General features: G+C 44.4%; 1 protein-coding gene across 1 annotated transcript in view; it reads left to right on the forward strand.

The window, feature by feature from the left end:
* Nucleotides 1–1,299: 1,299 nt before the first annotated feature.
* RTN1 (reticulon 1) overlaps nucleotides 1,300–15,810 on the forward strand; it is a 127,005-nt gene continuing 112,494 nt past the window's right edge. The window contains exon 1 of the mRNA XM_009885583.1: nucleotides 1,300–1,512. Coding sequence (XP_009883885.1) covers nucleotides 1,494–1,512 — 19 coding nt within the window. The 5' untranslated portion in view covers nucleotides 1,300–1,493. The remainder of the gene's footprint in view (nucleotides 1,513–15,810) is intronic.

Raw genomic sequence — 15,810 nt, forward strand, 5'->3', positions numbered from 1 at the left:
AGACTGAACAGCATGGACTCAGGCAGCAGCAGGACGGCTCCCAGGAATAGGTCCTGGACTGGAGTGAGGATAAGGTTGGCGATAGCCCAGGAAGATAACACAAATGGAAATACTGGAGACTACTTCTGAGGCTCTTCATCTTGCATTGTGGGCTTATCCTGAGTTTCCTCCTCCCTGGCCTGGAGACAGTAGAAATGTGTTGTTTTCAAACCCAAGCATAAGCATGCTGGAGCTGGAGCGAGTCTGAAGCATGGCTAGGGATGCTGTGACATAAAGATCACAGGTGGAGATCTGTTGCCTGCAACAGGAAAAGAGCCAGATGGGGGTGAAGTCTCTTGGCTGGGGCACTTACTCTCCACTTTGTAGCTTGAATTGTCACATCACAAGAGAGAGATTCTCCTGCAAGACAGTAAATTCCTTACTCTGACCTGTCAGTGCTGAAGCTCTGTTCAATGCAGGAATGGTCCCATACCATTTACCTGACTCGGTTACCTCATCTGTGAAAGGATGGCAAGGATACTGGTTCCCAGCACACCTGGGAAGTATCCCAGATCCCTCCCTGTACATTCACCTTTGCTATATGTCACACCACTGCTGCTCTCACTAACAGCAAGGATCCCTGAAAGTTCACACCTCCTCCGTAAGCAAGCAAATACAATATCACACCAAAAAAAGGAAAGAAATTTAAAAAAAAGGCACACAGACACCTGCTGTGAGCTGATTTTGACAAGTGTCATTTAGATGCAATAGGCTGTGATCATCTCTGTGTCATGGCTGCAAACAGAAAGGAGCCAATTGGGTAAACAAACCCAGGTGCTTGGGCACAGAGTGTGGCTTCTTCCACTGTGTTGGGGGGCTGATGGAGAGAGGGGGGAATGGGGAACTTTTCGGATGCGTTTCGCTGTGGGCTGTCTTTCCCCTCTCCACCAAGCCTGGAAGTGCAGGAGGAACCAGTGGCGTTTCCAGGGCAGGCGCGTTTCTGTGCCTGGCTGCGGCGCTCTGTGGGATGCTCTAGAGAGGAGGGGATGCAGAGGAGGGGGATGCGCACTGTGTCGGGGACCGCAGGAGAGGAGAGGGAGGCGGGTGCCTGCCTGGAAGGGGGCATTTCTTCGCTTATCCACACAAGCTGATGCCTACCCTGCTGAAGCAGTTAAACGGGGGAGAGCAGCAGCCAGGCTGGCAGATTCCTGCCCTGTGATATGCCAGCCACAGGGTGACGCAAGGGCTGGAAGGCTCCAACTAAAAAAGCCATTTTCACCTGCGTAATAAGCGCTAGTGGAGATACAGCAACAGCAGCAGCAGCAGCAGCTCCGAGTCCCCCCAGCCAGCCAGACTCGGCCCCCCAGGACCTGCTGCTGGCGGGCACTGGGGTGCACTGGGCTGCGGATGGGGTGGACCAGTATGCAGCTGGGGCTCCGCTGCGGGATGGAGATGGGGCTCAGCAGCGGGAACAGCTGGTTTTCGGCTCCGCCAGGGAACACCCGCCCGTTGCCATGGCGACTGCATCCCCAGGTAAAAGGCGAGGGGTACCCAGGGATGCTCAACAAAGGGGCCCTGGCAGCAGCATCTCCTGGTTGTCTCATTCCCGTCCCTTCCCGGGTTCTTCTCCCAGCCTGGCTGCTTGACAACATTACTAACGAGTTAGTGAGCGCATATAGGAAAACAGAAAATAACAAGCAATTGCGATCATTTTTGCTGATGTGGGGGAGGGTGACACAGGACCCAGCCAAGTTCCCTAAAGCTCTTTGCAGTTTGCTAGGCACAGGATATCCAGATTTCAGTGAAATGTTGGAGGGCATTTGATTTCACCTGACTTGATGTGGCTCTGTCCTCATTTGTTTTACACCTGTATACATCTGGAGTCACAGATCTCAAAGGAGTTGCTTCAGCTATTCCCCGTGCACCTGGAATTCCTGCATGGTCCCTTATATTATTTCAACATCTAGCTTTTAATGGAGTGCCTATTATGAAGTTTTTGTATATTTTCTGCATGCTTTTGAGACACGCCCATTTAATTGTGGACTTTTTGGTTGCTGTGTTTTCCTCCTTTTGCTTTCCTAGGTGTATTTGACTTAAGGTGCCTTTAGTTTAGCTAGGGTCTGCAGGTTCATTGATTTTCAGTTTACTTTTGGGCTGTATTTGATTTCCCTTGGCTTAGCGTTCCTTTCTTTAGTGGGTGTATTAATAGCAGGTGTATATCTATTAATGAACCCCAGGTTTCAGCTTCCAGTAGCTCCTGGTAGAAATGTTTGGGGAAAAATGACTGTTTCCTTCTTGGTGACACTTCCCTATTTTCTTTCCCATTGCTGCCCATCAGAGAACCCAAATAACTGAATAACCCAGCCCCGGGGAAGCTGGTGGATCCCGTGTAGATTCCTCTTCACTGGGAAGTAGATGTTTCCATTATGCAGCCTGACAGCATTAAACTTGTCTTGAGTAAGTTGAGGGTCAGGGTTTGGGACGGGAATTGGTCTCTGTTATGCAATAGCTGCAGGAGCATTAGGAGCTGTGTTTTTGGGCTGAGTCTTTTCTAATCCCTTCCAGTCAATCAGCACAAATAGTAGCTAGCCAGAGAGATAGTCTGCATGACTACGTGTATTATTCCACTTATATCCATCTGTATGGTTTTTTCAGTGTCTGAGTGTGCATCTGTGCATGTGTATGCTTTCAACATGGATGTTTCCCTGGTGCTTTTCTGTCTGCTTGATGCTACTGAGTTCAGTAGTAAAACGCCAATTGGCTGATGTGGGAAATGTTTTGCTGTTTTGTAGCTTTGGGCAGGCAGCTAATCTGCTGATGTGCTGCTCATTCGCTGATCTGAGTGGTAGGTTGTGAAACGTGACTTTTTACTGGAGAGGGAGGCAGATGGCTTGTAATGTAAGACTGTTCTAGGTGCGGGGTGTGTGTGTGTGAAAAGGGGCAGGATTTGGGTCTCCAGGTAGGGTTGCCTCAAAAGTATAATGACATGAAGAAGGAGGAAAGGATCTTGTGAGGTTTTGTTGTTCACTGATGGATAAAAATATGGCCATGCTGAATCTTAGCGTACAGAACAAAGAGGGGTGGTCTCTTAAATTGTGTAAATCCCCATTAAGTTGAATGACTGATGCTGCTTACATTTAACGAAAGCTTCTTCAGGCTTAACCTGATCTGTAGATACAGGCTTATAGAATACAGAATAGAAAGACAGAGAAAAAAAAGAGAAAAAGAAAAAGAGAATAAAAGAAAAAGAAAAAGAGAAGCAATTAAAACATTTTTTGGCTTTTGGAATCCTCTGCAAAGGGGCTTTAGACATGTTTGTTTGCATGTGTCAAACTGGCAAGGTGGAGATAAAGTGAGCAATACAGACCTTTTTTGGTGTTTGCTAGCTGTGGATTGACAGAATGTCAAATTAGCAATATTGTTAAGAGTAGTAATGTTTTAAACATTTCCCATTTTGTTATCCCTGTTTAATAAAGTAATTGTTACGTGACTCTGTGTGTGTCTAGCTGACCATGGCAGACAGATCAACATCCCAACCAGTACAGTCGTGCACGTGCAGTTTCCTTTTCTGTTTGTGGCTGCAGCACCTGTATTTCTGTTCCACGCTACCTAGACAGCTCCAGCTCCCGCTCCCTTCACCGGGGGAAGTAAATAATCTCCCTGTTCTCTGTGTGTGACTAAATATTCTTCAGTTGCTGAATAAGAGGTCTGTCATATTGCTGAATATCTAAAACCATCAAGCATTTCAGAAAACTCTTTAATTCTCCTGCTGAGAGGGGGATTTCTGCATGTTCCTAAGCTGTAGGAATAGACCCAGCAGGACATACCTAGATCCAGCAACTAAAACACTGCCAAAAACTGCCATAACCTTACAACACTCCCTATACAGTGGGGCACCTGGGGACACTTTAGACAAGGAACAATGCGTCCAGACAAGAGTGAACTGGATGGTATGTTTTCCTAGTAGTTTCCCGACACATCCTCTATCTTCATCCACACCTCTCAGACCAGCCCTTTTTGTGAAAAACATGATTTCTGCTCTTTGATGCAAGAGCAGGGTTTGGAGATTAAGAGATTCTCCCAGCATGAAAATAACTGAAAATAAATGGTGGGAGTTTATCTCAAGTTGTACAGAAGTTTTCTTATACAACCTAAAAATTTGCAAACTTTCCCTGAACTTGGCTTTTGTTTTAAGTTTGAAAACCAGCCAGGGATTGTTGAAAGGTTCAGGAATACTTTCAAGCTGGCTGTGGGCCCGGCTTTGAGCCAAACTGGCCTTGTGTCAAAACCTTGTGAGTAGTTTCTGAATGATGAAAAGCAATGGATTTCACTCCCCATTCTTCAGATCAACCAAAATCGGCAATGATTTGGACTGCAGAAAAAAAATTCCCACGAGGAGTAGAAAGCTCAGAGATTTCTCAGGCAAAGTCAGGGCAATAAGGAGCTGCAGATCCCACATCTGCTTCACCTCCTGCAGAGCTTCAATGAAGATTGACTCGAGTAGCTTCTGGGCAGAGACAAAGCAATTTCTCTTGCTTTTATACTTGGCCCCTGGATTTTGCTGAAAATGTTTCTATCCCTCAAATGGAGAGTTTCTCTTCCCAAAGATGAATTTGGTTCAGGTTGAAAGGATCTTGCAGGCATCTCTCACAAGGACTGGAGACTGAAGCAGTCCTGAAATGCTGGTGAGCAGTTGCATGTTGGTGAGGAGAGCCCCATGTCACCCAACACACCATCTGGTCACAGATTGTGTTATTTATTTTTATGCATCAACAGTGATTAAAATTCCTCGAAAATAATTATTTCAAAAAATATTACACAAGCTACCAGGCATTCCCCAGGATAAATACATATGGTTTCCTTTAGAGAAATGGCAAAAAGTAAGAATGGACTGTACCTCCATGGTGCAGGTATGTTTAGGGGGAAAACGAGGGGAGAAAGGTCAGGAGCTCATTCAGATGGTGATTCCTGTTTCAGAATCTGGGAAGTTTTATGCAGCCTTTTGTATTGGTGGGTAACTGCCAGGTGATTTACATGCAGCAGCGGTTATGTCCCTACATTCGTGTAGCTGAGGCTGAGCTAGCTGCCAGTGAGCCCTACCTGCTGATACACACGCCAGGATGCTCTTTGCCTTCAGACTGGCCACAGCAGTCAGGACATCCCTGGCAGTGCTGGCCTATTTCCAGCTGCCTCCAAAGACAGGTCACAGGTGGGGTCCAGCTGGCCAAAGGAGAGGCGGCCAGTTCCACAGGAGATGGCATTACAACTGGGACATGTCTGTGGGGACACTGTGGGATGGCAAATATGTCCTATGGGAACCCATAAGGATTAAACATAAGGAAGAAATTTTTCACTTTGAGGGCGGTGAGGCACTGGAACAGGTTGCCCAGAGAGGTTGTTGAGGACCCATCCCTGGAGGTGTTCAAGGCCAGGCTGAACGTGGCCTTGGGCAACCTGGTCTAGTCGGAGGTGTCCCTGTCTATGGCAAGGGGGTTGGAACTCGATGATCTTCAAGGTCCTTTCCAACCTAAACCATTCTATGATTCTATGATTCTATGATTATGGGACTGAATGACACCCATGTAGTATGTGCCAATGAGGCAAGGTGGGAAGGAGGGACTAGAAGCTGCTTGGATGAAGCAGATAAGTTGAGGAGCAGCCTCTGCCTGCCGAGGAGCAGTGAGATACCAAATCCCGGGAGCACTTCATGCTCTGATGGGTCTAGATGTAGTGTACAAGATCATAAGTGGTCCTGGATCCTGCTGCTCCATGATGAGGACAGACTGTCTAGGCTCAGTGTTTTAAGTAGAGACTTTTTAAAAAATCCTTTCGAATTCACATGACTTGTAGAGGTTGAGTTTGAAAACGTGTGCTGTGTATCCACATGCTCTCACCATGAACTAACCCACCAACCCCTTGCCAGCAAGGGACTGCAGTGAGGTGCTCCTAGCATAAGCCTCTGTTTGTACTGATAATTCTTCACCTGTAAATCTCAGTTTATTGTTTCTGTCCAGTGACTGGAGAGGGTGGTTACTGGCAGCTTTACACCTCAACGTGAAAGAGGTTATGCATGGTTTTCAGGCAGTTTGAGAACCCTGCAGTTCACCTGGGTGGAGAAAAGTGGGTTTGAATATAAAAGTCTGTGCTGCCTGGATTTGGCACCGATGCTTTTTGGGGATCTCAGGGCACAACCAAACATAGCAGGTTCCCCAAGGCAACTTGCTGCTCAACAAGGCTCAGCTGCTCTTTGTGGCCTCCCCACCCCTTTCCAAGTATTGCTTTAGCAAGAGCTCCCTTTCCCTAAGCATCCATGGCAATGTACTGCTTAAGGCCCTGTGCATTGTAAAGGCCAAGTTCAAAAACCTCATTTTTCAAGTTGCTGTAGAAAGAGTCTTGATAGGGTGGATTCACTGACCTAAGCATATGCCACAGGGGAGGCTAAGCAGCTATTTGGAAATGCGTCGTCAACTGCCAGGCAATCTTGCTCAAATTTAGCCCACCGAGGCCAGATTTAGTCTCACTTTGGAAGAGTATATCTTCATGCCAATTCTATTATTGACATTTTAGTCCTTCCTGATTGAAAGAATTCAATGTATTTTTTTCTGTTCCCTGGGTTTGCCCCTCAAAACCTCTGACATACTGGTGTGAGTGAAGGTGATGGAGATCATTTGGTGAAGGCTCTCCCCATTCCCTGGGGTTGTTTGAGTGCAAGCAGATTTTGCAGAGAGGGTCAGAAAAACAGAGTATTTCTTCTTAGATCCTTCTGTTCCTGTAATTCTCACGCAGCTTGACAAAGTAGCCATTTCATCACAGCCCACAGTCAGTTATCTAAAAACAATTCCTGTTTAAATACCATCTTTCGTTCCCACTTGGATAAAGTAGGAGCAACGGCTCCTGTTGGGCACCTCCAGCAAGTGCTCTGCATCTGGGGGTAAAAAGTACTATTGGAGGTGCATAAAATCTCCTGGTTAAAATCTGTGTAGCAATATAGTTCTCAAGTTCTCAACTCCATACAGATCAAAATGCAATTGTCTTTGCCCTGTTCCCCACAGGGATGCAGGTAACTGCATCCCTGCTTTGACTTCCATGCTGATGAATTTTCTTCAGCCTTCAGAGCTTCAAATGGGTTGAGGAAGAGGATGAGGCAGATGAAAGAGCTGAGTAGTACCAGGGAGGGTGACTCACCTGCCTTATTTTAATCTTCATCACTCAGTAATGAAATGTTTTATTTATAGGCAAGGAACTGAGGAGGAAAGGTTGGGGAGGAGGAGAACGGCATGGGGGGGGGGAGATGCGTTGGATGTCCCAGTTGCAGCAAGCACAGGTTTTGCATGTTGCAGTATTTCCTGGGCTGTGAGTCTCCTCTGGGCTGGGTAGCTCACTATATCTCACAGGTGGAAGGGTCCTGGGAGGCACATCTTCCTCCTTTTTTCTGCAGCTCTGGAAATGCCATTCAATGACATTGTCATACACCCTATTTTTCCCCCCAAAACTGTAGTGTGCAGTACATGCAGACTCAGCACGTGCCCTCAGTCTGCCTGGGGATGGCGACCACAGCAAATGCCTGAGTGCTGTGTCTGGCTCAGTCCTCCTGGAAAAGTTTGGGCAGATCCCACAGGTCTGTTTATCATGTCTTCACAGACTGTCCCATGAAAGGATGCTGGCCCAGCTGTGTGGCCTGGATTGACCTGCGATGCTCAGGACTAGCATTTGTCTCTGCTTTAGACCCCGAGACCTGATTTTGCCCCAAGACCTAATTGTTTCGTGGACGTGTGTTTTAGTTCAAAGTTCCTGAAATACCTAAGGAGTTGTGCTGCAGGTCCACATAATCAACAGGGAATGGAGGTTTTTAAATGGGTGACTTAGGAATTTGCCTCACTTTCCCTCCTGAGTAGTTAGTACCTCTAAAATAGGCCGAGTACGCACTAAGCCTTTTTCACTTTTACATAGCATTTATGTCCTTGTGTCTGTTTTTCATGTTGTATTCTCTTACTGCCAGATCAGGGCTGCTTACAAAAACCTGGGGTTCTTGTTTTTCTTGGGTTGTTTGTTGTTTTTTTTTTTTTTTTTTCAAAAGAAAAAAAGGCCTTCACATAGCAAACCATGTTTCAAGTAATGAAGCATTATTTGTAATTAGTTTTCTAATTTAGGGAAAGTAAATATATATGCTGCTGTAGACTTGGCATGATTCAGCACTCAGGAACACACCCCACATTTAATATTCTTGTTTTTTAAGACACTTCTGGTTTATGCTCAGCCTATTCCTCTAAAAAAACCCGTACCTTCAACAGTGAGAAAAAATTCTTGGCACTCACCTGCAAGACAAGACTTGAGATAGAGGGGACCTTAATCACCTATTTCAGTCCTCTATGTTTTAATAAAGTATTTAAGATCCTAATTATATGGAACATAAATGCATTCTTAACTGCTTTAAAAAATTAAGATGGTCTTAAGCATATGCATAAAGGTAAGCAGGTTTTGCTGAATTTAGGGATAAATGAAGTAGAAGATATATCACGGATAAATTGGCTTTATTACACATTAGACCAGACTACTTCAGGTCACTTGTGTGTAAAATAGAGACACCAGCACTTACCTATCTCATTACAGCACTGTGAAAATTAGCATTTAAAGACACTGAAAACTTGAAATGAAAATCCTTATAATGTCGTTGTTTATTTTGATCTATTGTGTGTGTCCAGGTGAGACTAAAAATTGTTGGAAATGACTATAGCCTTCATAATCCTGTCTCTTTCAAATATTAAGGTGTTATCTCACAAGCATTGGCTTTATACTTTAATATTCCTTAAAAGTAGGCTTTTCCATCTTTATTTAAATAACAGCTGTTAAAAGAGTTCTTTGAATATTTCTTTCACTGCTGTAATGAGATGCCTGCCCTTGATACAGTGTCCAATTATCATGAGATCTCGTATCAGAAAAGGTAGCTGGTTCTTCAGAGATTATTTTGACACAATTGCCATTAACAGCTGCAGCATTCCCAAAATCTCCTTCACATGGCAGTAACTCCCACCCTGGATGTGGCGCTGCAGCAGGGTGTTTGCTTGGGTGCAGGTGAGAACGGAGCACAGGAGGATGCTCGCCAAAAGATGTTTTCTGTGCCGGGGTGACTGTGCAGACCTGCAGAGTTATGTCAGCTCGAGGCTTTACTGTGCCGTTCAGGACATGAATTACATCTTATTTTTCAGCAGTGGTGAATTTATGAACTGCAGCTGATTTATTGTTGGTAGATTTAAAGACATTGAAGGGTTTGTTAACTGTGGCCAGTAAAAAACAAATGTATGGAGCAGACTTGTCAGGCTGGAAACCTTCCTACTCCCAGCCCCTGGGGATCTTGTGCTTCTCTGGTCTCTCAGTTTTTTTTTTTCTGAGCAAATGTCAGTCCATGTCTCGGGTGCACATGCGGGCATCTCTGTGTGAGCCCTGTGGCTGAGGAGGAGGAACCCTGGCACCAGGGGACGGCCTCCAGCCACGGGGCTGGGCAGGAGCCTCTCGCTGCCAGTGCTGGCAGTGCTTTGTCTCTCAAACACAGCCCAAGGAGGCTGTCCCTCACCCCATCGAAATAGCCTTCATATGCACATTTTAAAGCCGCAAACATAGAAGTTATGGATCTGAATGACATCTCCAACCCTTCCCTGCTTGTGCTGCATTAGTCACTGGCTGTACAACCAAACAGTCTAAAAACCCTCACCCTGAGCAGCCTCTGCAGCTCAGCTGTGCAGAGAGGGGTTGCAGACAGCCTGAGCCGTTGGAGTCGGTACTGATTTTCTACTGCTGAGCCTGGCCCCTTACATACTGCTCCCAAAAGCACTTGGGGGTACCTATAAAGGAATTGGTTGAGACACAGACTGCATTTATGGCTTGCAATCAGCAAGGGAGTTTTGCCTTTTACAGGCCTAATCCTGCCTCCCAACTTGGAGGTAGCAAGGCTGATGCAGGGAGGATGCCTACACCCACCAAAGACAGCATTTTGCATGCCAGGGAGGTGGGAAGTGCCTCACCCCGTATAGGTCCCAACACCCAGATAGGCAGCAGAGCAGCTCTGCTTGGAAGTGCTTTTAATCCCAAGGTCATTGGCAGGCCAAAAGGCTAGAGAGATCCTGAGCAAAGCCTAAAAGTCACTCAAAGTCTGTCGCCGCTGTGTGAGTATTCACCTGTATTTGGGACAGTGTCGTTCCCCTCCCTGTGCAAGGAACATGCACCAAGGCCACAGCCGGGGTGGGAGGTGAAAATCTGCAGCAGGCGGACCCGGGCAGCACAGCATCTCGTCTCTGCTCTGATCTACTGAGCACATCCCCATGTGCTTTGTGGGAGGGTGTAATGAGATTTCACGGGTACCATCTCTCCACTGACTACTGATGTACAGGGGGGTCTGAATTCCAATAAGTCTTAATTAGGTCTTTCCCTTGATGTCCTTAATTTAGAGGCAAAAGAGATGCACTTGCCGCTCATATGCGTAGGAAATGTTTTGCATTTCAGAATATTTTCATTCCTGTTGACTTCAGCGATGAAATGCAATGCAACTTGCTGGAAATTAAATGTACACTTCATCTGAACTGGAGGCTTAACTGCTCTGTGTGCAGGTGTAGCTGTATGATGTGCACAGTAATCATACGTTATTTGCAGACTGATTGTAGTAAAAAGGGAAATGCTTTTTTCCACCCCTTATAGAAGTTATAAAAGTGTGGATCCCAGTCTTGCTCACCATTTTTTCATCTCTAGTTAGTGCTCATCTCTGTCTTAGGACGTACCACATTTGCCCTTTTGCTGTTTTTTTTTTTTCTTTTTATTACAAAGGTTTATATTTTCACTAACATCACTGACCAAATAGATGCTTTAAACTGCAATATTGCTGGGCGCTAAACTTTGAGACAGTTGCCTTTGATGTGGGGCTGACCTAAAGCTGAGGCTGGTTCCTCCCTTTTGCAGCTCTTTAAAAAAGTCGTAATGCAGCATTCATGTTGTTGCTGCTTTCTCTAATGCTCTAGCTAAAGTATGACTGTGGTTGAATATAGAATTGGTTTCTCAGGACCTCCCGGTTATCCTGAAATTCTGTGTGTGTGCTCTGTGCTTCTCAGACCGCAATTAGTTTGTAAGAAAGATATTGGGCCCAAAGGCAAAGCTCCAAGATGATGTGTAAGAGTCAGCAGAAGTCCCAGAGGAGTCAACCTCCTCTGAACATGTTGTTTATGACAGAAATTAGAGTTTATCGCTTTCACTGATCAAAAATCCTTACATTAAAATGGCTGGTAAGTGGCATCTTGGTTACAGGCAAGCTAGGATTTTAACATCACTGAACAATTTGGAGTAGATTTTTAGTAGGTGGTATCTAATTCTCTACTTTAAAAGTTTCATGTGTGTTTATTGTGGGTACCTTGCATGCTTGACTGAAAAGTCAAGCAAGCAAACAATTGTTTGCATGCACAGATATGGAGTCACTGAGTAAAAACTGGGTTACTTTTACATGTGTGAAATAGGAATTCTGCCTTTGAAAAAGCATACCTGTCTCTGCTAATGCCAGGAAAAAAGGACTGAATTTCCTGAAATTTTTTTTTTTTGAGAAATTTGCCATCAGAAAAAAAATACCTTTCCACAAGAGATACACGGATTAAAATAATATTTAAAAAATAGTGAAATCTTAGAAAGCAGTGCATATATTTTCAAATTATTCCCAAATCAATTCATGTGTTTCACCTGATTTGGCTGGCATCAGTGTTTAGAAATGTAACTTGTCTACATTTGGTTTTATAGTAGGACATTTATTCCAAATACACATAAATTCCATTTTAAAAGCACTAATTCTGGCCTGCAAAGTTTTCTATTCTATTTTAGAATTGCCATGTCATGCACATTTTTTTCTGGTTTTCTTTTTTTATTATTGCTGGAGATTACGGTGGATCATCTGAGCAGCTATCATAGTAAAAGCCAGTTGCCGTTTTGGGGATTTTTTTTCTTCGAAGTCTTTCTGACATTAGCCTTTATAATTCGGTTGCTGTGTCGTAGAAGTTCAGGTTAGAGCTAAGGAGACAGGCTTGGGGATTTATGCTGTGTAAAATATATGCAATCTGCTCTCACTTTGAACATGGTAAGCAGACCATGTATAATCCCTGGCATATTTGGTTGATCTGCTAGGCCATGAAGATGGCATTTGTAATATTCATCTAGTTACACCTATTTTTACATGGTTGTCCATCCCTGTGTTATTCAAACTCTATTCAAAAGCAAACTGAGGAGGGAGGGCTGAACAAAGAGTAAAAAGAAAATATATCATTCCCAGAAGGAGATTTCAGAGTTTGGGCTTCTTTTTTTCCCCCTCTCCGCTGTTGCTTTTTAATGAATCGTTCTTCTAACCTACTTTTATCAAGCATCTAGTATGCTAGATGTTTTGCAAATGAATCATACTGTGCAATGCACTTATGCATATCTGCTATGCAAGTACATTGTCAACTTGTGTTTGATAACCTACCAGCAAACAAGATTTTTTTCCCAGAAGCTTGGGATACTAGCATCATTCTCCAAGTGAGAATAATGCAACCACTGTTAATAAATCAACCTGGGTCCGAGGATGTTTCACCACTTTCACTGCCTCCTTGATTAGCATTATTCTCAGAGGTATAAATTAAAGAGGAAAATATATAATCTGGGAAGCTTTACAGCATCATCTTTGAAAATGTGAGCTCAATGCTTTGCTGAGATTTCTTTGGTGGAGGAATGCTAATAGCAATGCTGAAGATGTGCTCTGATTGCACCCTAAAGAGTAGGAAGACACATAGACTAGCTTCATTTCTTTTTCCTTTGTCATCAAGATAATTTCTAATGCGATCTGCACAGGATGAATCTTGAACTGTTTCTACACAGTTCTGTGAACGGGTCCCAGAAGTGCAGCTTCGGTCGATCCTTTTTCTACTACTTGTTCTCTTAGTCTGACATCTGCATAAAATATGTTACATGTTTTCCCATCTCAGCCTGCACATAATTGCCTGCAGCTGTTAGCAGTGAGTGGACATGGTCCCTCTGCTATATCGGTCAAAGCCTGCTCTTCAGCAACAAGGATTTCAGGAATTTCTTCTGACTGTTCCTACGAGGTGTCATCACAGCCGGGTGGTAACTCCTGACGCCTCCTTCCCTGCCAAGGGAAGAAAAATGTGCTGCAGAAATGTGCTGATTTGCAAAAAAATATTTCACAGGGAGGGTTTGATTTTAGCAAAGTTCCAGCTGTTCTAAATGGGCAGAAGAGGGATTTTTCAGCATATCAGCAACATCTTGGAAATGGAAATGTCACATCCTCCAGCACTTTCTTAGGAGTCAGTTTTCTCCTTCCCCTGACCATAACCCACTTGGGTCCATGGTACTTACTGGAACTAGGAGTTTAGCAAGACTGTAGTACTTGGATCATTGCTTTATAACATGTCAGTGTTTCTATTTGCTTTCTCTTGGCCAACTCTCTGCCAACATCATCCTTTGCTTTCCAAGAGATGGTGAAATGCAATACTAAGTTGGTGTTCCTTAGGTTGCATTTTGGGGAGGTGTAAGGAAGTAGATACCTTTACTGCTGTTTTGCTAATGGGACAACTGATGCACAGTGGAGTGAAGGGTCTTACAAATAGTCCCCAGCAGCTGCATTTGAACCAGGTCTGGGTCTGCTAAGGCCCAGGCAGTGCCATGCTGCGCCTAAGGGGTCTCAGCTTCATCATTGGCAAGTCAGTTTGTGGGACCTCTCAGGCTCAGGCTCCAAAAAGTCATTCCTCTCTCCTGAAAAATGTAGGGCAGCTATTTTTACTTATGTGCATGAAGGTAGGGGTTTTTTTCCACCTGTTTTTCACTTTTAAACTCATATTAATGATCTTTAGTTATGTTTTGCAAAGGCATTCACCCTTCCAGCTGAACAACATAGAGGGAATACCATGTGTTATTTGCTATCTCTACTGACGTTAATAAATTTGCTGAAGCAACGTGTTTCAACATTTCCAAACATTTTTTCCTGTGGAGCTTTCTCTTCCATAGAAAGGTTTTCTGTTTCCCCTTGATTTGAGATGAAAAGAAAATTGAAAATAATATGAAATTTTCCCACAGGACAGAATTTCTTTTCCAATAGCTGCACTTCGAGCTGATGTCAGGAAAAATGCAACCACAGTCAGCATGCTTAATTTCAACCCTGCATTTATGACTTATTCTTTGCCGTTGCTGTCTGAAGAGCAATGAATCGACACACTTTACTCTCAGCTTGAAAATACCCATTAAATCCAAGAGCTAGTGCACTAGCAAGTAGGATTTTTTAGCCTCTATTTAATGTGGCCAACAGGAGTGTGACCTTGATTTTCTGTTGCTGGTGAAAATGAAGTTGCCTCCTGGTCCAGCCCATCTAATTGCTGCTGAACTATCATACTGAGCAGGTTCTTCTCTCTTTATGGCAGATGACTTTGCCACTCATGTGGTGAAAAAGGCATGAATCTATCAGTGTTCCCCAACCTAGCAGCTGCCCAGTGTCCTTGGATTCAAATAATTATATAGTTCTCCGTCCCTTACTCACTTAAAAACATGACTTGCCTGTTGGTGCTGAGCAAGGGAAGGAAAGCCAGTGAAGACAGCAAATCTGACTTTCTTCTTAGGCTCTGTACAAGACAACTTCTTTTCAAATACCCTCCCTTTCTCACTTTGTGTGGGCAGGAAAGCAGTGCAGGCTTCTCCGTGAGCGGGAAGTGAAGTCTTTAGGTTCCCTTTCCTGACCCTGCACTTCAAGCTGCAATGACAACTACTTCCTCAGCCTTGCTGTGCTGTATGTTTTAACAAGCATTTTAGAAAAAAACGGGCTGTTCCAGAAATTTTCAGGCCATTTCAGACCCATTTAGCTGGATGGCGGTAACTGCCAGAGCAGGTAAGATCCAAAGCTTCCCAGGAGTCCTCTGCTCATGCCTGCACCCAGCACCAGATGCCCCAGGCTTTTGTGGCCTTTGGAAATGAAAAAGCTAGATGTGAGCAAAGCACCATGTTGCCTGCAGGACTGCTTTCTCAGGTTTCTGGTCACAATGGGTCTGCTGTGCCAGGCATGAGCCAGTTTCTGAGAAGATGGGTCGGAGGATCTGGTTTCTAACCTTTCAACAGAAAGTTGAGAGGAAGAGCAGTGTTTGCTCCTGGTGCTTGGGGCAAACAGCCAGGAGAAACGACCTACACTAAAAGTCACTGTAGGCACACGGATAAAATTGTATAAATTGGACAGCAGCATTCAGGCTGGGGAGGAGAGGAAGTAGGATGGAGAGAAAAATGAATAGCAAGACAAAGAAATCCAAACTACTCTCAAGACTTTGGATTTCTCAAGTGATGGATTTCTCATCAGTTTATGGAGGGTAATGTGATGCTTGTAGTGGTTGGGGGTTAAGCTTAGAAACTCAGCAGGTGCCTTCTGGTCCACTTTTCCTGTGTTCGTGAGCTCTGGAGGCAGACTTTCCTAGCAAAACCATCTCCCCCCACCCTTTGTTTAGTTGGAGCTATTAATATAATTTCTCTTAAAAAAAGCTTTTGAATGCATTTTACTTTTTCAATTATTTCTTTTGCTCAACTGCAAGGGCATAAAATATCCATTGTTCAAGGCAGACACAAATTTGTTTAACATTTCACCATGCAAGTACTACCTGGAGGAGTGCTGCAGCACAGCAGGACGCAGTGTGCTGCCTTCGCTCTCCACACCCTTGGAGACTGGCTGACCTCTTCCAGCTCCTACATCTTGCACTAGGAAACTACAAGGAAGACCGTCAAAACTCAGAATGATCTTGGCCATCTGTATAAATGGTCTGAATAAATAGGAAGGGGTTCAGC

This window comes from Charadrius vociferus, unplaced genomic scaffold (assembly GCF_000708025.1).
Source record: "Charadrius vociferus isolate BGI_N301 unplaced genomic scaffold, ASM70802v2 scaffold355, whole genome shotgun sequence".
Classification (NCBI taxonomy): domain Eukaryota; kingdom Metazoa; phylum Chordata; class Aves; order Charadriiformes; family Charadriidae; genus Charadrius; species Charadrius vociferus.